The 22702-nt window shown below is 45.7% G+C and overlaps 1 protein-coding gene across 6 annotated transcripts in view; it reads right to left on the bottom strand.

Annotated features, from left to right (window-relative positions):
* Window positions 1-3885: 3885 nt before the first annotated feature.
* LOC146178762 (calcium and integrin-binding protein 1-like) overlaps window positions 3886-22702 on the bottom strand; it is a 39102-nt gene continuing 20285 nt past the window's right edge. For all 6 annotated transcript variants that reach the window (XM_084578537.1, XM_084578536.1, XM_084578540.1 and 3 more), the window contains 6 exons: window positions 16454-16541; window positions 15658-15692; window positions 14649-14748; window positions 8958-9105; window positions 7315-7522; window positions 3886-4110 (listed from right to left, as the gene is read on the bottom strand). In XM_084578537.1, coding sequence (XP_084434663.1) covers window positions 4089-4110; window positions 7315-7522; window positions 8958-9105; window positions 14649-14748; window positions 15658-15692; window positions 16454-16504 — 564 coding nt within the window. In that variant the 5' untranslated portion in view covers window positions 16505-16541 and the 3' untranslated portion in view covers window positions 3886-4088. The remainder of the gene's footprint in view (window positions 4111-7314; window positions 7523-8957; window positions 9106-14648; window positions 14749-15657; window positions 15693-16453; window positions 16542-22702) is intronic.

Raw genomic sequence — 22702 nt, 5'->3', positions numbered from 1 at the left:
TCATTATCTTTGATGTTTCAATATGCGGCACCCCGGGCACTGGATCCAGAAGTTTGATAATTTCACACTACCGTGCAATGGCTTCCAAAAAGTATTCTCTTACTTGCCGGGCTTCAAGATGTGCTACTATACTACTTCTTCATATATTATGAAGGCTCAGCACCATTTTATGATCATGTGGAATACTATCATCGTTTTCAATCGAGAAACACCCGATACCGTGAGGGTTAAGCGGAAAATCTTGCTTTATAGTCCCTTGAAGGTCATCCTAGAAAAAAACTTTGTCCCAGCAGTCCAAGTAAACACGCCTATTAGTTTCATCATTTTTGCATAGTAGACCGTAACTCTACAAGGCAAAAAATTCCTTTCTCTTCCAACCACGCTTTAATCGCAAATTCCCGCTATGTAGTCTAAAAAAAACTTCGAGGACACCTTGGCGACTAAAGTGGTAGAAGGCGAAAGCCTGAGTGCTGCATTCTGCTACGCGACTGTTGCGCATGTAGCGACGAATGCTGCTACGAGTAAAGCGCGCGTCTACTCTTTCACATTGCCTGTCCTCAGGTGTGAGCATTTTGGGGAGATGACATCAGCTTATTAGCGACGAGATCGCGCTCCTTGTATCTTCGCAGTCGGTCTACGTTTACTGTTTTGTGGTTGATTCTACAGGATGAGCGCCATTAATTATAAGTAATAATTATTACTTAATTATACATTAATTAGTAATACGTATTATCGACTATTTAATCAGTCAATAATTCTCGAAAAATTAATTAATTGACCATTAGTTATTTACTGATCATTGATTGGCGTATGGCCATATAAGGCGCATTCGCACATACTGTGGTGGTGCTTTGTGATTGGTCGAGGCCTCCATGACGTCATCCCGTCACGACCAATCAGAGCCGCCGCAAAAGCGTGACACTTTTGCTGACGACGACGATGAGCCATTAAAGGTTTTCGCCTTAAAAGAATGCTTAACCTCGAGGAGCAATGCCATTTTTTACTCGTTTTAGAACACCTTCACTCGAGCCTGCACTGTACATGGTCCTTTACAGTGGTGGAGGGAACAGCGAGGTCGCATATATCGCATCTCAGGTTTTTGCATGCATGACCAAGGTAATCCAACTAAAATCGCGGATGAAGAAAACGACAAGGTCGTACAGTTGCTCTCAAATACCCACGAATAAATTCTCGAATCCAGTGGGATATAACAACGAATTCACGCAAAGCTCTGCCGACTCTCAACTGAATAACAACATCCTTAGCATCCCTAAAGAAAAAAAAAAGAAGCCGTTAACTTACTACCACACAAATAAGCGGCATAAACCAAGACCTCCAGCTCGTATATACGCTTCGAAACAGGTTTGTTCGAGTTGTCCTTTCTCGAAGAAAAACCCCACACACACACTGCAAACACCCTACGCAACTTTTGCACATTTAGCTTTCCTGAGAGCCCATCCACAATTCTCCTTGTCTAGCGTAACGACGCTAGAGGTTGCTGAGGGAAACGACAAATGCGACAGTGAGTAAAAAAATATAAGAACATAAAAAAAGTAGAGATAAAAGTGTAAATAAGTAATAAAAGGAAATATAAGAAACGAAAACGATTGAAAAGAAAAATAGCTGAAAAGTCCAAAACCCGAGTAGAGTAAATATTTAGAATTTGTAAAAATAACGAAACGCGGAACGAGTTTGCAAAGGAAGAGGGCAAGGAACTCGCAATGTTTGGCGTTTAAGCACGCAAGGAGGCTTAGGTGCACCCCTATCATTTTTGTAAGGAAACGAAACCATCCGTCTTGACGTGCCAAGTTTACTCAATCCGCTAGTCGTCGCCATTTACAACACTGTCAGCATAGAGGAGTGACACAAGTGAAATAACGAAACGCGAACATAAGTTTGAGCGAGAACGCAGACATACAAGATTAATTTCCCAACAGAAATAAATGCCCTTAGTTTCCGAAGCGCGACCGGCGTATATGCTAATTGGCAATAAACCGGGAAAGTATTTATCCTGTATAAACCAAAATGTTCCCATTCTTCCATTCGAGCACGAATTGTAGCATTTGCGTTTTACCTGTCGCCCATAGCTAAATCTAATGTATTGCCTCGGATAGGTACAGCATTCAAATATACGAATTAATTTCTACATAGAAGTTTTTAAAGGTACATGTGACGTATCAAGTCGTTTCTTGTTAGAAGAACGGCGGAAGTCACTGCAGGCTGAAGGCTGAAGCCTCGTCCGACGTATGCCCGTCATTCGGGGAAGAGCCACGTGCTCTTCCCCGCAAAACGTGCGCAAGTAACAAGTTGCATTCGCAATTTTTGAGGAGCTGTAGGGGCGATTTCCCACTTCTTGCGTCTCTGAATTTCCGCAAATAACTGCTGGTTACGCGCGATGAGCACCAGTCGCTTTAATATTAAACATGCCCTTCCTCGCCTCAATCTGCTTGTAACCTAAGCAAACTAACACTAGCATCTCCGATTCTACTTGAACCTTTGTAGTGCCTATGTGTATGCTGGGACTCGAGATGCCCATACTTGGAATCCGTAAGAGGTGTCACGCTGCACATTCTTTACCGGCAGACAGTGAAGATAGGGTGGTCATCAATTAGGCCTAATCTTGAACAATAAACCTCAAGCCAATGCAAAAAGCATGTCGATTTCTTTTCTTTGTTTTTAATGCCTACACTGGTACAGCGGCGGCGACCAGCTAGGCCAGCCAGCCTGCCAAGGATAGGGTGTGCTCCACCGCAATTCACAAAGGTGTAGCCGAAAAGCCAAAGCGCGGAAGATTGGCTTCTGGGTAAACATTCGGCGTTGTTTCGGGAAGACTTCGTGAGCGCCCAACCTTCAACTTCGTTTCCTCGAGATGATTTGTGTACGAGTTTAGGCTCCCAGGAGCACAAGATCAGTGCGCGCTGAACGGTTCTCCTCAGCCGTAGCCACATGCGAGCAGATCAGATGCGGTGCTCACTCAGCATCGACTGAAGAGCACGACTCGACGCAAGGAAGCCTCAACATTCATGAAGCGGACTTTCTCACACGGCATATAATCACGTATATTCCTCGTGTTTGCACTGAAACTGTGAGGAATAATTTTGTATGCATACACGCAAAATTGTATATACACGAACAGGTCATCGCTGGCGAACTCCATGCACACGTACTTACCACCGCAACCTCCCTATATTCTGGACAGAAATCGTACCAACTAGAATGTTCGCCCCCTTTTACGACCAATAGTGGATGGAAATTTACCGAACATACTATAAAACGTTGCGAGATACGCAAATACACCGTTTGCATCGGCGAAACGTACCCTCAATATATATAACGTACCAGGACAATCATGCACAAGTCTTTGCCCCGAAATTTTGTATACTTAAAGCAAATACAACATTCCTGCTTTTTTTGCTTCAGTCTCGTATAGCATTACCCATACACTGGACTTCCGGTTATATTCAGCTAGAGAGCTCTGCCACACGGTTGCACTGCTAGTAATAAGCGATGTACTGGTATTGTCTATTTTCTTCTAAGGCGTCTGTTCTCTAGCCGAGCGCTGACAGCTACACCTTATGCATGCACACATTGTTACGCATCACTCAGTGAATAACGAATGACGTCAGTTTTTTCTGTTAACAAAAGCGCCAAACCAAATGTCAGAACTGTAATGGCAACGTATACTGTCGAGCACATATTCCGATCTTCTTTGTCTCGCTGCAGCAGGGTCACTGTGCACGACGTCGGGGGCTGACAAGGGCACGTCTTTCCTCATCACAGGCTGGCGGCATCTATGTCGCCTGGGTACAGGTACAGCCCTCGCCACCTGGGGCCCGCTTGTCGCCCTTGTATGAGCATGCAGGGAGACAGCACAATCACACGGTGTGAGTCGATACCGTTTAATCAGAGAAAACAAAAGGAAGGGGAGGGGAAGGGCGGGGTAGAGTATCTGTGTTGCATGAAGGCCGCAGTGACAGTGGGGCTCCTGGGATGCCGCTCGGCCGTGACGGCACGAACACTATCCTCCTCTTGCCCCCTCTGGTAACCGCTGTGGGAGTTGTTTGATGCGTAGCACAGCACAGACTGATTCACAACCGTAGGCTGAACGAGCTGCAAGAAGTATTGAAAAGGAATCGGTACACATGTATTTTCACCTGGAAGGTGACTATGAGCTCCAGGAAGCTTCTTTTTTTCTTTGTTTTTTTTTTTTAGAAATTAATGCTAGTGCAGTACAGCATCAGTAGGCAAAGTGCCTGCAGAACTCAATGCGCTAGAACTCAAGGCGCTGATTACCATATTAATGGAACGTGTGTGATGTGCTTCTAGCAAGGCTTCCTCCCTAGCGGCTCCCAAAAAACTCCCGTACACAAGTAGGCATGTGTTGCGTGCTCCTAGTTTTACCCTTGCAAAATGAACGGTTGTTCGAAGGCCTCTGTTCTGAAACTGTAAATTGCAGGATCTATCTCCGGTAGCGACACATGGGAATTCAGGGTGGAATATATAAAATTCAGAAATCAAACAAAAAAAAAAAAAGCGCGCAGCTTAAATAAACACATGTACCCAGTGTAACTCAGCAATAACTACAGCATTATACTCTTGCATCAAAATAAAAGTGCTTCAAAGCTTTCTCAGGAAAACAAGGTGAAATAATGCGTACTAGAGAATCGACGCAAAGCATTGTATCAGCCTGATTCGTCAGTGCTTGGTATGGTGATGCTTTGTTGGGCACATTTTTCTCAGGTTGATGTTCCAGTGTACGCACACATTGCTCTTGTAAGCACTTTCTCGCAACCGTCTTGCTGAGCTTTGCAGATGTATTACCAACCAGAGACAAGTTTCTGTCACATGGCACAAAAATGGTGGAATTCGGAGCATCCTGTGCCAGACTTGAAGACATCGGCGTGTGGTTGCTACAAAGAACTTGCCACTGGGTGGACAGCTCCAGATGTTTACCACAGTCCCAAAAACGGGTAAAACGCATCTTACAGTACGTAGAGAGGCGTTACAGTGCCGGAAGCGCCGTTAAAGAGATTTGGCGGTGTTTTCTTTTTTCTAGCCAAAGGGAGCAAAAACATCTAAAGAAAGAAGCGTCCTTTTGCACCAATTTTTTATCATTTTTTAAGCGGCGGCATTGTAGTCGAGAGTTCCGAATTAAGTTAGACCACTTCAGGGTTCCTTATCGTGCATTCACATCACACGGACAGCACTGCAGGAAATATCTGCGTTTCGCGGCCGTATAAATGTGACCTCCGCTACCGGTATCGAAACCGCGACCTTAGTATTAGCAGCCGACCGCCATAACCACTGAGCCTCCACGGCGGGTCCTCTGAATTTATGTTCTGCTGGAGGTTGCTAACGAAGTACGAGTTTCCAGCTCCATAAGTAGTATCTCCTCCCTCGATGTGTGATAGTTCCGCGAACGATTCAAATCTTTATTTGTTCTTTTTCGACAGCTGCCGGCATGCGACTTATCACTGATTCTAGCGCACGGGCCGATTCTGTATTTTTTGTTTGTTCATGCTCGCTATCGCGATACGACGCGTTATCATTTTCTTTTCGCGCAAGATTCGTCGAAATGTATCTTTAAAATTCCAGCCGCTGATGCGTGTTTTTTCAATGTTCCGGGTTGTGCTAGTCACGGTCCTCGGCTTTATCTAGATATTTCTTCGGCGCTTTTAAATTGAGCACTGGCGCGTGCGACGGGCCTTCTTAGGTCGACGAGCATGCTTGCTGCTATCAACACCGCTGATTGTTTAGTGCTTTTACGGGTGCAAGTCAGGCCAATGAAGAGTTTATTTCAGTGAATTTCAAGCCTCCTCACTTCTTGCCAACGGCATTGCCGCCACTTCGTCGCAATAGCTTTATCATACAAGCTTTCAGAATGCTAACATTACGTTTTTACAGGAGCCATATGAAGCGTAGATATCCAGTGCGAACATTTTCTGATTACGCATCAACCAGTCAAAATTACTAGAGCGCTGAATCTAGTACCTAGGGCTTCAGATCTGCAATAACCTATCCTGGACAGATCATATCGATAGCGCACTGCTAATGCCATCCGCAAGCTCTTTTTCCTTGGACGTGCTTTGAAGTTCATTCCTCCCGATGTAGTTTGCCCAAATATAACACTATTATACGGCGCTTGCTAGAATATGCTGTCATAATCTCGGACCCTTACACTAAAACTAACACTCCAAATCCAAAAGAAAGCCGTCCGGTTTATTTATAACTCATATGGTCGTACGTCTAGCAGTCATCTTAACCAAAGCGGTTTGCTTCCAGTCTCTCAAAGAAACCGCATATGTTGCTTAAAGTTTTTTTCAATTAATCAAAGGTCACTACAATATTGACACCTCGAACATTATATTGTACTCATCTGAGTATAATATAACACAACGGAACGATTTTAGACACCTCTGAATCCAGGAGTTAACTCCTGCAAGTATTCTTATTTCTCAAGAACAATTACAGACTGGAATGACCTAACCAATGCCGCAGTATCACAAACTTAACTGAAAATGTTTGAAACCCACATTTAATTTTCCTTACATGCTTGGCACTATATTGCATCCTTGTCTTGCATCTGTATTTTGTATTTCTTTTTTTTTTTCATTTTCGTTTTATGTCTTATTCTGTTTTGAATATACAGATCTTTTAATAGCTTGAATTTATGCCTACTGCTTCCATATATTGTTAACTTGCATATTGTATGCTCATTCTCTAAGAGCTTGAAAAGGTCGCAGTACCAATAACTAAATAAAAAAAAAAACTAGTGACGTGCATAGTGGAAATCGTCTTCCAGTGCCGTTCTCTTGCAAGCTTTGAATATATCTCACCAGAAAACATGGTCCTTTGCATATTTATGTTTGTCCACTGGTATCGCTTGCTGCGAGCCAATCAAATGCATTTTGAGTCCAGGAGCAAGCAAGCCTTACAGAAGTCTAATCACACTGCCATATGTTCCAACAGAAACTGGTGTGCTTCTCTGCATGACTGCATAAAGCGCTGAGGAGGAGTCCATTGAGTTGAATGCAAGCACAGTTTAAAAATTTGCAAAAATGGACATTTTCCTTTTTTCCCCGCTAATGCCAGACTGAGCTTTTACCTTACCAGTTTTAGGAAAGCTACCCTAGCGAACTTCCTATCGCGTAATGAACACATCATGCATCACAAAAAGGTCACCATATAAAGTGAAGCTTTACAATAGAAATGTTTCAAGAGTCACCTAATATACAAGTCAGCCCAATTAGCCAGTTCCGGATTGTGGCAGAGCTCGAAAGAGAAACGCTATAGAGATTTTAGCGCTGGACAAACCTGGCAAAATCTGGGTTCTTGAGCATGCAATGCTGGAACTCCATGAGTGACATGTGGCCGCTCCGGTCGAGGTCTGCCTCGGCCAGTACCTGCTCGATGATCCTTTGCACGTCGGGGGTCTCCAGACGGCAGCCGGAGTCCCACGACGTCAGCCGCCGGATCACCTCCTCCAGGTCGTCTTCACCCAGCACTCCATCATCATCCATGTCTGCATCCCCAATGCATGCGTGCGCTCATGACGAGATCAGGAGCATAACTGCCAAGGACACTAATGTTAGCGCGGGTAAGCTGTGCATCGGGAATACTCTGGTAACAGGAATTATTCCTCCCCGAACGCTCAAGACGTCCGAAGCCCGAAGGTTTGGTTGCATGACTTTGCGAACCCTTAACCCCTAAATGATCGATGATCGATGACCGCGCTGTTAAATATGTCGTATAGTTGCATCATACACTACAACGTAGAGTTAAGAGGAATTGAAGAGCAATTCCACGACTTCACGAATATTGAAGAAATGCCCTGTCCTGACTTTTTTAGCAGTATCAGCCACGACAGGAGATATTAAATTTTCAATGCACAAAATATATTGGCATGATTCACATCATAAATTATGAGTCGACATAATTTCACTCTGTCCAATAATTACCGTCTCGAAACATGCCGTCATCGCACTTATATGAAGAAAGAGTATACGAGTTCACTTGACGCTTCAGGAGGAATTAATCTTACCTCAATGGCAGAAAAGGCCATGAACAGAGGATTTGATTTCATTAACGTATTCTGAGACTGAAATAACTCCCCGTTAGATTGTAATTAAGGTAAGCTAACCTGCTTAATTGATCTCGTGAAGTGGAGCACAGATAAACCTCCCACACCGGGAACTTAAGAAAAAACAAGACTTGACGCGCGTACATTGTCTCGGGTTCCCGGGCATAGGGGAGCGTTCTCCCGCCACACTATGAAAAAAAAAAAACTGTCCTTCTCCACTCAGTTCTCAGTTCAGTCGTTCAGTCGTGTCCGACTCTTCGTGACCCTATGGGCCATGTCACGCCACGCTTTCCGGTCTCTCACTATCTTCCTAACTTCACATAACTTCATCTGCAGTGCCTCGAGGATGCCATCTAACCATCGCGTTCGCTGCCTACCCCTTCTCCGGCGACCCTCAACCTTTCCCAACATCAAATCTTTCTCCAGCGACTCCTCTCTTCTCATCAGATGACCAAAGTAGCTGAGCTTTAACTTTAGAATTTGACCCTCCAATGAGCAGTCAGGGTTTATGGTCGACAATATCGACTGATTTGATCTTCTGGCAGTCCAAGGAACTCTTAAGAGTCTTCGCCAGCACCACAATTCAAACGCGTCAATTCTTCGGCGGTCAGCCTTCTTCACAGTCCAACTCTCGCATCCATACATCACAACTGGAAAGACCATAGCACGAGTTATACGGATCTTGGTTGGCAGACTAATGTCTCTGCTCTTTACTAGGCGGTCAAGGCTAACCATTGCTCTCTTTCCTAGAAGCAGGCGTTTCCTTCTCCACTATTTTTAGACAAATTCGGGATGGTGTCCCCCACTGTAACGTGCGCTAAAATATTGTCCAGTGCCACAGAGCAGCAGAGTACTCGGAGGCACGTGGCTTTCTCACCGTATATCTGAAAGGCGTACTCGGCCTTGACGTCTATGGGCGCCTCCTCGCTGAGTACGCTGAGGAGGTCCAGGAAGTCCTCGAAGGACATGCGGTCGTCTTTGCACGATGAGAAGACCCGCAGCAGTCGGTCTCGGAAAGGATTGCACTGCGCAGTCATTTAAACGAGGATGGGCGAAGTGGATCAGTGTACTGGAGTGCAGTGCATTATGGTGACCATATGCAATTGCGTGTTGCATGGCAGCCGTTTCCACACTTTCGTTTATTACAAACACGTAGCCTGCTCCATGCCTGATTGAAGGTCATCCAGATGACGCAAGATTGTATTAACTCGACAATTGTAAAGGCTCTGTTCTTCAGCGTTGCCAGCTTTGTGAGCAAAAAATCCTGAGCAGGCCTCTGGAGAGTGGTAACTGGCCGATTTTATGGGCGGGAATTGATCGGCGGGCACCTATGCACCTTGCACGAGTTTGTACGCATTTTTATGCGGTAAACGTAGTTACATCTTTTATGCCGTCCACTCTAAGCGGGTCCACTCAGTATAAGAAATATAATTAGTAGCATATATAGTAGTAGCAGAAAGGGGACGCTAAGGGCTTGAACAATTACAGAATAATCAGCTTAGTATCAGTTACATACAAGGTATTTACCGAGGTGATCGCTAATAGGATAAGGGCTACCTTAGACTTTAATGAACCAAAGGATCAAACAGGAATATAACCAGCCCCTATACCATTCTTTGACTACGAGAAACCTTTGATTCGATCGCAAAACCTCAGCTGTCATGCAGGCATTGCGAGATCAGGGTGTAGGTGAGCGATATGTGAAAGTACTGGAAGATATCTATAGCGACTGCACAGCAACCATAGTTCTGCATAAAGAAATTGATAAAATTCCTATACAGGTGTTAGGCAAGGAGACACGATCTCCCAGTGCTATTTACAGCTTGCTTAGAGAGTGTATTCAAAGGCATGGAATAGGAGCAGTATCAGAGTCGATGGAGAATATCAGTAATCAGCGATTCGCTAATGACATTGCCTTGTTATCTAACTCAGGGGACCAAGTGTAACTACTGACAAATGATCTGGAGCGTATTTTGAAGGTACTCAAACGTTATGACTAGCAGCTTACCAGTATCACTCAAGTAGAAAGCGTATAACAGTTGCATCCTACCGGCACTGACCTATGGGGCTGAAACATGGAGGTTAACTGAAAAGGGTTGTACTTAAGTTGAGGACAACGCAGAGGACCATGGAACGGAAAATGGTAGGTGCAACTTTACAAGATTGGAAGCGTGCAGAGTGGGTGAAAGGAATTACTTGAAGAAGAAATGGGTATGGGCAAGACATGTAGTTCGAAGAGAGGATAACTGATGGTCCCTATAAGTAACCAATTGAATTCCAAGGGAAGTAAGCGTAGCAGGGAGCGGCAGAAAACTAGATGGGTAAGTGAGATTAGGAAATTCACTGGGGTCAAGTGGATGCAGCTAGCACAGGACCGGGTTAGTTGGAGGAAAATGGGAGAGGCCTTCGCCCTGCATTGGGTATAGCCAGGCTGATGATGATGATGATTCCCTTTGTATCGAGGTGGCGGTAATCCTCTCCTTCCGATTATTTCATAACACGCTAAGTTCCTTCAAATAAAGCGACAATTTTCTTTCCTCTTTCAAACTACTCTCTTGCTCTTCTCCGCCAATCCTGTAGGAGCCCCTCATATGTATCTACTATTAGGAGCCATTGCATTTTAGATTGTGTCGCTGGCTTTACGCTGGGCAAGGATATGTTGTATTGTTTCTTTGTCTTGCATAACAGTACACTACAGCGCCGTCAGATCAGACCGCGGTAATTAACTACCTCTTTCAATCACCGGCGTCCCGACAGACTCGTTGAGCCATAGGTATCTTAACACAAACCACTGTCAGCATCATCGCTGAACAGTTTGATAAAGTGCTTGGCCTGTGACTCAGTTTCGTGCAGCTAGGCAGCTGGAGCGTTCAAAAGAATAAAAGAAGGAGGAGGGGTTCATTTGGAGTGGCGAATTAGCGGGTCGTCAAACCGGAGAACAATAGTGTGGTTAAACACGCTAGGAGGCTAATTGTATACTCTCAGCGACCAATGACATATAATAACCGTCTCGCGTGAGTAAGCGTAATGGCCGCCTCTTCTCATTTAAACGCTTGGCGAAGCAAAAAAATAGTTGGGCCCGAGATGGCACAAACGCGGGACAATCACCGGACTACGTGAACGTCCACCGGGGGGGCTTCTTGTTCGTAGAGATTTTCAAGCTCAGTTCCCGTGTGCGACCTGCGACGTGCACAGGTACCCACAATGCTCCGTTTATAACGGCACCAGCGGAGCTATGAACGGCTGTTACGATCCCACTGTTACACGCCGCGGAAAAGGACAAAAAAGCTGCCTGAAACTGAGAAACACGCAACGCGCTGCGGTAAACATACTGTGGGACGTCCGCAAGCTCATCTCGAACCTCCGGTGGGGACAAGCCTCCCGTAAATGGCATGTGAAATGTCTTTTTCTTATCACAAGTATGACCGCATGGTTAAAATGAAGTTTCTGCAGCATGATTGTGGTAAAAGATAAGGGTCGGTAATTAGCTTACGACTTTCCACCGCTTTACGTACTTAAAACGTGCGCCTGCGCAGATCTTAATATCCCGACGTTTGCGTTTTGCTTAGTAGTGGTGCTTGCCGCCGGCAGTGCCGTTTCCTGTCAACGTACAGGGAGGGGGGGGGGGGGGGGGGGGAACGCCATCAGCCTCGAAGACCAGTATAAAGGGAGTCTAATGCATTCATATAACCAACACGCTGCGCCATCATCTCTTTTGTGCATCAGAGGTCTCTAACCAGTGAGGACTGCTACAATCAATTGATGACAAAATCAGTCGTGCGATACCTGCATAGATAGTCTGCCGTGTCGGGTGCCCCAGCGAAAAGTAAATGCTGATATGATTTAAAGGAGAAGTCCTAGCCATACTAAATCAGCTGACAGCTGTCTAAAGTCACGTGGCTTAGTCTGCAGCGCCTTTTTTTTTTTTGCCTTCTCTGAGCTTAATTATTAGTACTGACTAATCAGCTTACTCTTTCGATAAAGACTGCGGAAACAGTATCGACAGAGAAAGATTACGGAACGCATGTTGTCGGAACAAATTTATTTCAGCTCTGCTTCGTGACTGGATCGCGTGGTATTGTCACCAACGGATACAGCATGCATGCCCCCGTCTACTTGCACACATTTCAAGCAAGCTCACATTTTTCTCCCGCACGCCCGTGTCTCGTACTCTTTGACCCCCGAAAGTATTTGAAGCGTTCACTAATTACGCTGCCTTTTTACTGGCTTTTAAAAATAAACCTACCTACCTATTTAGGGCGGCGCTGAAATGCGTGTGCATTAGGCGAGGGAGTTGATTCCATGAGGTAGCTCATGTATCTTGCGAGCTTACTTTTAAAGCCGGTATATAAGGCTACGTGTCTGGTATACTTTGGTGCAAATATTCAAGCTAGCCGTTTTTGGAAACTATCTGCAATTTCCGAACTATTGTTTTCTTCCTAAAGCAAAACATGTTAAACATCGGATAAATTGTCTAATTAATAATTAGCTTTGTTGAAGGAAGAAATGTTGCCGACGAGTAAAGTTGGACCCAATACAGCTCAGCTGAATTCATTCAGATAGCCTAACCAGTCTTTTATCAAAGCCCCTGGAACATTTAGCTTATGCATAGTACAAGTTCTCGCAGTTAAGATCATCATCATCAGCCTGATTATACTCACTGCAGGCCGAAGGCCTCTCCCATATGTCTCCACTTAACCCGGTTCTGTGCTAGCTGCATCCACTTGACCCCTGCGAACTTCTCAATCTCATCCGCCCACCTAACTTTCTGCCGCCCCCTGCTACGCTTTCCTTCCCTTGGAATCCAGTTTGTTACCCTAAGCGACCATCGGTTATCCTCTCCTCGCACTACATGTCCTGCCCACGTCCATTTCTTCTTCTTAATTTCCACTAAAATGTCGGTAACTTGAGTTATTTCTCTGACCCACTCTGCACGCTTTCTATCTCTTAATGTTACTCCTACGATTTTTCGTTACATAGCCCTCTGGGTTGTCCTCAACTTAAGTAGAACTCTCTTGGTTAGCCTCCACGTTTCAGCACCATAGGTGAGTACAGGCAAGATGCAACTGTTGTATACTTTCCTCTTTAGCGACACCGGTAAGCTGCTAGTCATAATCTGAGAGTGCTTGCCAAATGCGCTCCATCCCAATCTTATTCTTCTTGTTATTTCCTTTTCATGGTCTGGATCTGCGGTTACTACCTGTCCTAAGTAGACATATTCGCCTACTACTTCCACTATTTCGCTACCTAATGTAAACTGCTGTTCCTTCCCGAGGCTGTTGAACATTACCTTAGTTAAGATGGATCAGTATTAAAAAAAAAAAAAAAAAAACAAGTTTTCTTCCGAAATAAAAATGAGTGAATGTTGTTACGGTTCATCTAACGTACCATGCAGTATGTTTTTGTTCCGCCTACTCTGGTTGTAGCCCACATTAAATAATTTCGATTATAGACATTCATTTCAGCGTTCAGGTGTCAATTGGCAAGTTGTCTAGTGCCACGAAAGTTTTCCGACCTAAACGATTCTGACGAGGCAGCCCTATAACGTAGCGCTTTTTATTCGGCAAAAATGAAATATCCGCGAAGTTTAACCACGATTACATGTTTGAACCCTTATCCGCGATTTAGTGAGGCACTGAAAAATTTACGGTTTCTGTACTGCTCACGATTCGGTTTCACTTGGCTGCTGTCCAGCTGCTGCAGCCGACGCGCCGGAAAAGCACGGTGTCAGCAGCCGTTGACAATTATATTGGACCCATGAATACCGCAAAGCCTTGTCGTGAGGAGCGCAGAAGCCACGAATCAAGCTGGCAGCGCTTTATAACAGACCGCGGACAAGATATTGTATAACTGTAATCGTGGCTCATTACTGTGCAAGGACAACGAAGTCATACGGGATTTTTAAACTTCGCTGGCTTTAACTTTCACCGAAAAAAAAAAAAAAAAAAAAAGAAAGGAGCGCTAAGCTAAGGCGAGCTCCCTGGAAACATCTAGGTAGGTCAATTGTCGTGGTGCTCGGCAACTTTCCAATTCACTCCCGAACATTTGGAACAGTGCTTAAAAACGTTTATTTAATATTGACCAGTTATTGAAGTACTCGAAAAGAAAACAATGCTACCCGGTAAATTAAGTGAATGCCAACAGCATTCACTTCATCTAAATTCGGATGAAAGCTTACGTTTTCTATAACCATCGATGGCCCGTCTTGACTCGGACAGCTTGTACATGACACATATTTAGTGCGCCACAATTTCGTCAGCAGCGAGTACGAACATAGCAGATGCAGCTCAAAGAATCTACTAAGTTCCTCTTCGGACACATGCGTCGTCACACGTCAATAGATAAGGCCATGGGGAGAGCCACGCATTTCGACATAAACGGCCTCTTATGAAACGATCAAACATGCCGCAACTCGAAGTTTATTCTTAGTGCCAATAACACTGTCCCTCAGGGCCAATATGGTAAGAGAATATATTACTAATAGCAACGCAGCATGAGACAGGAATTGTCGACATAATCACTGTGAATCCCGTTTTGCCCTCGTCGTCACCGCCACCACGGCGCTCACCCTGAACTCTGGCATCTGCTCGATGAAACTGACGGGTATCCTGGCTTGCTTGTCAGCGTGCACCTCCTCTGCGGCGATGGCCCGGAATCGTTTGAAGGCGCTGTGCAATGAATACGAGAAACACGGTAAACAGAGGGCATTCAAGGTCAGGTAACGCCTCCAGGTCAACCACGCTCGTTTCATTACCTTCTGCGTGTCTAGCTGTGATGATAAAACTGTACATAGTGTCACCTATACTCACCTATAAACCCAATTCCAAAATGAGTTATGTCTAGCTTGCGCGAAGGCGAACTGATTCGCCGGGGCAAGGCATATCTCAGCGGAAAAAAACAGCAGCACAACCTCTGCTCTAGTCTTGCTAGTGCTGGCACTTTCAACAGCGATATATACGCAGGACAAATTTTCTGGTTTCACGGTGTTGTTGCTCTAAACATGCTATGATGATTGCTCAACATGAAGTGAGTTCACATATTTGTCATGACAACGCCTCACACTAAGGGGTCAGAGCACAGTAAGGCTACAAGTAGGAGCCATGCTTACGTCACGAGTGCTGTTTCAGAGCATAATATTAACTCGACAATGTTACCACTCACTCAAGTAGCTGTACTGAATGTTGAATTTCATACAGGTAACAGCCCTGTGAGGTTTTGGTAAAGCGTGAAATGCTTTTAGCTCCCGTTGATGGCGAATTTGAGCGAATGTCGATATAAGCCGAGAGTCGAAATCCGGGCACCTATTCTCCTTCTCCAGACACATGGTTGCTGTTCATCCGGGACCCAGAATGTGAACATTCGGGCACAGGACGAGATCTCACGGGATGAATTCGCTATTTTAGGCTTCCACGCGCTCCTCCACGCTGTCACACGCTCGCCTGTAGAGCGCCGCCAGACGTCGGCGATGGAATGAATCGGCGTAAGTGCAATAAAACGAATCTCGTACTTAAAGATTAATAAACTAAGAACCGCGTGGTTTGGAAGTACAAGAATCATAAAAAAGGATAAAAACTTACTGAAGAATCTCCTTTTTTGTCAGGAACGTCAGCTCCTGCGGAGACAAACACTAATAAATATGGTGCTTTAACGCTTACGAGAGCTAAAGCTACCTTATACGGCAGAATCACGTATTCAGGTTGCGTCAAAGTTATTCGGAAATACTGCAAGGGCAAATTATTCGTACGAGGCTTGCCGGTTTCAAATGAACTGCGTCGTTTTTTTTTGTTTTTTTTTTTTTTTTTTTTACTAGTTACTTTGCTTTTCTTGAATTTCCTAACAGCTGAGCACTTGCCTCGATCAAACGGCATGCACAATTGAACTTATCAAGTGTCGTCAAGGGATCCAATTCCTACGGGGTTAATTCCCGCCAGTGAGCTTCTCTGTTTACAGAGCAGTTAGAGATGTGCGAACAGGAGGAGGGTGGAAGAGCAAGGGCACGACAACCCCACGGCTGCTTGACCTCACCTTGTGTTGTGATATCCGAATTCTATACCGGTGTATCTATGAAATATCAAAATTTATGCGCTCTTAGATAAAACTGACAATTTCCGTATACAACCGTGAGAGGTGCTTTCATTTTAGCCCACGCACCGTTCAGCGGAAGAAACCAACGGTACCGCAAAATCAGTGAAAGTATTTACAGGGCCCCGAGCAATATGTAATACCACTGGAGCGGACCATTAGTGAGTCTGCAACAAGCAAATGATGGGTATGAATGAAAAAAAAAAAAAAAAAAACTACCCGAGCCGATAACTCTATGTAATCGGTTTCAGAACAATTTCGTTCTTTTTTCACTGCTGTCGGCACACGCACCCTGTAGTCTCGCAGTTCTTCGGCGGTCAGCTGGCTCTGTCCGGCTCCCATCGCTGCGAGCCTCGCCCAAGCGGTCCCACCTGGTTACCTGGGTACGGCAGCAAAAAGAGAGGAGGTTCCAAAAAAGAAAAAGATGAAAACAGCTTACGTCAGGATATCGGGAGCGCAAAGGGACACAACAGGACATAAGTAAGGAATGCGCTGAGCAGACAGGAGACGACGTACTACCGGGGACACAGGCGCAAGGAGCACCGCCGCTGGCGTAAATATGCACCGCAGCATCGCCAGAGTCACCTTTTGGCCCGAGAGTGGCACGTCCATTACGTGCTCCAAGGGGTGCACATTCTGAAGCGTCTGCTCATGGTGCGAGAAAGAGCCCATGCCACGAGTCGACATGTTGGCACGTTTCCCGGCGTATATGCCTCTACCCTGACAAGATGCTGGTTACATGTTATTCATTTTTGTGTTATACCAGCAGCTCGCATTTCACGCTCTACGCAAGCATTGCTTCGCACATCAAGTCCAGCTATTGTAGCATCGTTACGGAAAACTTTTCCTGATGGCCGCTCGCTGCCTTCGAGCAGCTGTGAAAACGATTATACAAAAAATTACCTCCGCCAGCGATATGCTTATTTAAAACGTCCGTACTCCCTGGGCGATTCAATGCCCGATAGTACATGTATGAAGCAAACAAAAGGCTACTTAATGCTTAATATTCCGCGTCAATGATGACTTTAATTCCCAGACACCATATCACCCCACCCTATACCGAAGATCGTTATAACCAAGGAACCATGAAAATGCTGTTTCTCACTGCTGGGGTTGATCACCGGGAAGCAAGTTAGCGCCAACACGTTACCTGAAAAATAATCGATTCGAATGTAGAAGATACAATCACATAACCACCACTGGGATCCGAGCCCATGACCTTTGCATGTCGTTTGTGTTGCGCTGAGCCAGAGCGGCGGCTGTCCGTCCAAAATTGTACTTTTGAGTGAATATGTACGTTGCCTGAAACCTATACCTTGGTAGTGGTCACAAGTACCACTCTATAGTCTAAATCAGTGGGCGTAACACATTTTGTAAGATCGCGAGTGGCTCGTGGAACGTGATCAAGAGGCGAGGACACAGCATTGTGACGACCATTGTATGCCATCAGTGGCATTACAGCTGCCGGGAATGAGGCCTTCATTAACCAGTTGAGAAGGCTGTGCGTTGCGTTTTCTTTTTTTTTTTTTTTTTTTTGTGCGTCCGCTATCTTTCGATGCAACGGTATTAAGGTTATGCCATTCGTACCAACTGTCCCACATCGCAACACTCGCAGATAGTATAAACACCAAAGTTGAGATGCTCGTCTGAGGGTCCACTGAGGTACCCGTATACGTACCACTAAACCGTTGGTGAAAATTGGCATTCTACCGCGAAACGGAAGGTGGGCACCCGTAGAAATGCTAGCTTATTAATAAGAAACATGCGTCAGATAGGGTCCTGATCACCGCGCGGCCCGTTTGCACATAGCCAGGACGCCCCAGAGCTACACGTGGGCTACCAGCATGCGTAGTGTATAGAGCTCCGAATAAAATTCGCTACATCTGGTTATTTAGCATTATAACTGCCATCGCACTGGTGATTTCGCGTTTTGCTTCCTCCGGAATGGGGTCGCTAGAGACAAGACCTCCATGGCCTCGAGATCAACAACCAGAAAACATCGCATATAACCACTGAACCACCGCAGGGTGTACAGTGGCCGTACAGCGGTTGAAGTAACGCAAGTCGCGTTTCCCTTCGTTGCTCAATCGCACTTTCCGCTTCACTTTGCCAACAACCGTCGCCCGTAATCGGGTACGTAATGAAAAGCTTCCTTCTAGGAATACCCTACACGACATCGCTCGTGCAACCGAGGACAAACATGTTTTGCTAGGTTAAAGCGTTTCTTGCGGGGACTATTTCAAGGCCTGTTATTAGCAGCGAAGTTGGATCCGACGGAATCAAGCAATTAGGTAACACTTCTCTCCGCGTTACCAACTACGAGCAGGTTCATTTTATCTCTTTGGAGGCTTGCTTTCTAAAGAGATTTCTCCTCTCCATTCTTGGGGAGATACGAAGAAGCTACGAAGGCAGATTACGGCCATCCTGTCCATGGCCCTACGGGTATGCGCAACTGTCGTTAAGGGACGATGGATCGCACACCAGGATACGGGAAAACAGGTTTATCAAAACACCTTGCCGCTACGTGGCGTTATTGCAGACGGGAATTACTATTTTTCGACGAACTTCACGTGTTAGAAACCGCGAGGGCGGCGCGGCGTCCCGCTCGAGATACACAGGAGCGAAGAAGCAGCGGGCGGCCCCGCGTATCCCTCGTTGACGTGAAAGCAACCAAAATTAAAATAGCAAATATCGTCGAGCTAGGAGCTCCGTTGAGAAGAGAGGAGTCGCTGGAGAAAGATTTGATGTTGGGAAAGGTTGAGGGTCGACGGAGAAGGGGTAGGCAGCGAACTCGATGGTTAGATGGCATCCTCGAGGCGTAGCAGATGATGTTATGTGATGTTAGGAAGATAGTGAGAGACCGGAAAGCGTGGCGTGACCATGGTCCATAGGGTCACGAAGAGTCGGACACGACTGTACGACTGAACTGAACTGAGGAGCTCCGTTAGAGAAGCGGCATTGACCGTTCAGTTAAAAACGCCGGAGAGTTCATTTTGATGCCACTGCACCACGTGTAGCATGCGTGGTGACGTCAATGTGAATGATTCAATCAGGCATGTATTCAAGGTGGGGTCTGTATACTACTCCATTTTCTAAATCATCACAATTCCCCTTTTATTGCGAAAGCACTACTACGATAGCCAAAGCGAGACGTCGGGTGACCGCAGCTACGCCGTGAAGAGGCATAGCTACGGTCTCCTCATAAAAAAATCAGCCTGCCATGACATTTGAATTCACGTTACCCTTATGCCACGGGCAGGAGCTGCCAACTCGGGTCACTCCCTTCATATGGTAGGGTGATATCAGAATTAGCCTGCCAGAACCGTTTGTATTCTCGTTACCCCTACCACAAGCAGGCACTTCCATACGCTTGGTTTAAGCATATGACTTTATATGTGAGCTGCTAGCTTACGCTCTCGCGTCATACCCTTAAAGGATGAGCTTACGTGTCTCCAATAATGTAGCACCTTACACTGATAGGGCGTGATAGGGGAATTATGTAGCAGGCAAAAGAAGCTTCCGCCGTTGCTTCCGCAATTCGTCTAGGGTTAACCCGAGTGAAACCACAAGTAATTTTTTTTATATCGCCAGAATTATATTGTAGACTTCTCCTCTCGGAATAACCCTCTGCCCCCCCCCCCCCCCATTGCCCTTTCCCCCATTCAAACAGAAAGCTACTGGGGGCCCCTAGGAATAAAACAATGTCTTCGTGCCTGTCTCAAATGAATGAATCGGAGTACCTCAGAATGTCCTCTCAGCTGCGCGCATGATGACGGTGTCTTCGACACCTGTACGATTCGATGAGAAAACTCGGACATTACGATCCGAGATCCCGTCGCGTTCTTTCAAAAATACGAATTTTTTGTACTTGATGAACCCTCTATTTTTACAATAATTCAATTTCTGCGCCCAAATCACTGCGTAGTCCGAGTCAGCTACGACACCGTTCTTGGCGGCGCACAGGCGTAGCCGGTATCACCGGACGCAGTGCTTGAGTATGTGCCAAGTCCTGACCGGTGGCGGCGGAGGCATCTTTCGATGCCCAGAGTCGAGTGCGCTCCGCGGGGAGGTGTCCGCCGTCCTGACATGCTCCATTTAACCCAGTTTTTAACGCGTTACTGGCTGCAGTATAGCTGGGAATCGGGTTGCTCTATTCTTGCGCGCTGTGCCGGATACGGGAGTATCCATTACTGGTTAACGAACTTCTCTTCGCTGTAACTTGCTTAACGAGTCAGGGCACTTGTGTTAAACTTAGCCATGGTACGCAGGGGAGCGATAACTGAAGCTGTGAAAAATTAACGAACAAAACGAACGAGAGAAGTAGACGAACTACATTGTGTTCGGACATCACAAAATCTGCACAGGACTCGAAAACAAAATTGACACTATTTCTTCCTCTCGGTGAGGAATTGGCGGCATAGATGAATCGGGTCGGTGAACAGACGCCGGATGAGTTGCGAACTCTGTCAATCAATACGATTAACGATAATTATTCGTGTCTTCTTAGCAACAGCGAGCAGCCTGTGAAATGAGTGGTAATAAAATAATTTGCACGTGAATTCTCTTCTCGAAAAAGCCGAGAGAGGGTAGTTTCATTTTATTTTATTATTTTATTCCAGTGTTAAACGATTTTTGGGACATGCATTGCTGCGAAAGCTTTAATATATTTTCCCGCTGGCACCCGATCTATTCAGTGCGTTTGGCTGTTCGAATCGGTAGGCCTGATTAGGGGGTACGTGTAGGAGCTTTTCAGCCAAGCGGCCGATTTAAAGACGACCTAATAAATGAAAAGGGTAAGTTCTGTCTATCTCCCAGAGATGATGAAAAGTTATTCGAGAAATCAAATCACCACGGCCTTCTCTTTCTGAAACAAAATTTGTTTTACGAAGCGCTCAGCATTTCTCGGTCTCGTTATTGCATCCGATGCCGCATAGAGGCCTGATGATGAGCGCATTGGCATAAAAAGCTTAAAGCGTACGACTCGTGCACCGAAAACAGCATTCCTTATCTCTCCGCACAATTCTGTCCAGGGGTCTTCCATTGTCGTCCCTGCAAGCAAGTCTTGTCTACACTGCATAGAGGTATTTCCTCGTACGCTGCTTCCAACATATGCTCCGCCGCCTTATCTGAGAGTGGAGTGCCATTATATCCCGTGTCCTTGCAGTATAGCTGGGACTCTGGTTGCTCTATTCTTGCGCGCTGTGCCGGATACGGACGTGTATCCATGGGTAACGAACTTCTCTTCGCTGTAACTTGCTTAACGAGTCAGGGCAACGGGGTAATTACTCCACTAAATATAATCAAAAATTGATGCTTTCTTCTATGAAGCTTCACAAAAAAGCTATCGTTTCATTTATTTGGCATCGGCTTACCGCGTTGAAACTCAAAATATGCATATGGTAACCTACGCTGTACAAACGCTCGAATACCGGGCTATCCTTGAGGGCGTACCTGCTCGATTAAATCACCCCCTTCATCATCATCATCATCAGCCTGACTATACCCACTGCAGGGCGAAGGCTTCTCCCATAGTTCTCCACTTAACCCGATTCTGTGCTAGCTGCATCCACTTGACCCCTGCGAACTTCTTAACCTCATCCGCCCACCTAACTTTCTGCCGCCCCCTGCTACGCTTTCCTTCCCTTGGAATCCAGTTTGTTACCCTAAGCGACCATCGGTTATCCTCTCTTCGCACTACATGTCCTGCCCATGCCAATTTCTTCTTAATTTCCACTAGAATGTCGGTAACCTGAGTTATTTCTCTGACCCACTCTGCACGCTTCCTATCTCTTAATGTTACCCCTACCATTTTTCGTTCCATAGCCATCTGAGTTGTACTCAGCTTAAGTAGAACTCTCTTGGTTAGCCTCCACGTTTCAGCCCCATAGGTGAGTACAGGTAAGATGTTATATACTTTCCTGTTATATACTTTCCTGTTATATACTTTCCTCTCGACCGATACCGGTAAGCTGCTAGTCTTAATCTGTGAGTGCTTTCCAAATGCGCTCCATCCCAATCTTATTCTTCTTGTTATTTCTTTTTCATGGCCCGGATCTGCGGTTACTACCTGTCCTAAGTAGACATATTCGCCTACTACTTCCAGTACCTCGCTACCTACTGTAAACTGCTGTTCCTTTCCGAGGCTGCTGAACATTACCTTAGTCTTCTGCATATTGATTTTCAAGCCTACATTTCTACTTTTCCTGTCTAGGTCACCAATCATTATTTGCAGTTCATCCCCCGAGTTGCTTACCAAGGCAATGTCATCAGCAAATCGCAGATTACTGAGGTATTCTCCACCTACCCTTATCCCTAACTGCTCCCATTCCAAGTCTCTGAATACTTCTTGTAAGCAAGCTGTGAATAGTACTGGGGAGATTGTGTCTCCTTGCCTAACACCTTTCTTTATGGGAATTTTGTTACTTTCTTTATGCAGAACTATGGTTGCTGTGCAGCCAATATATGTCTTCCAGCACTTTCACGTACGGCTCGTCTACCCCCTGATTTCGCAATGCCTGCATCACCGCCGAGGTTTCAACT

This window comes from Amblyomma maculatum, chromosome 9 (genome assembly GCF_055883805.1).
Source record: "Amblyomma maculatum isolate TAMU_Amacu chromosome 9, ASM5588380v1, whole genome shotgun sequence".
In the NCBI taxonomy this organism is placed as follows: Eukaryota; Metazoa; Arthropoda; class Arachnida; order Ixodida; family Ixodidae; genus Amblyomma; species Amblyomma maculatum.
The sequence above is the reverse complement of the archived record's forward strand: the minus strand, read 5'-3'. Positions and strand labels throughout refer to the sequence as shown.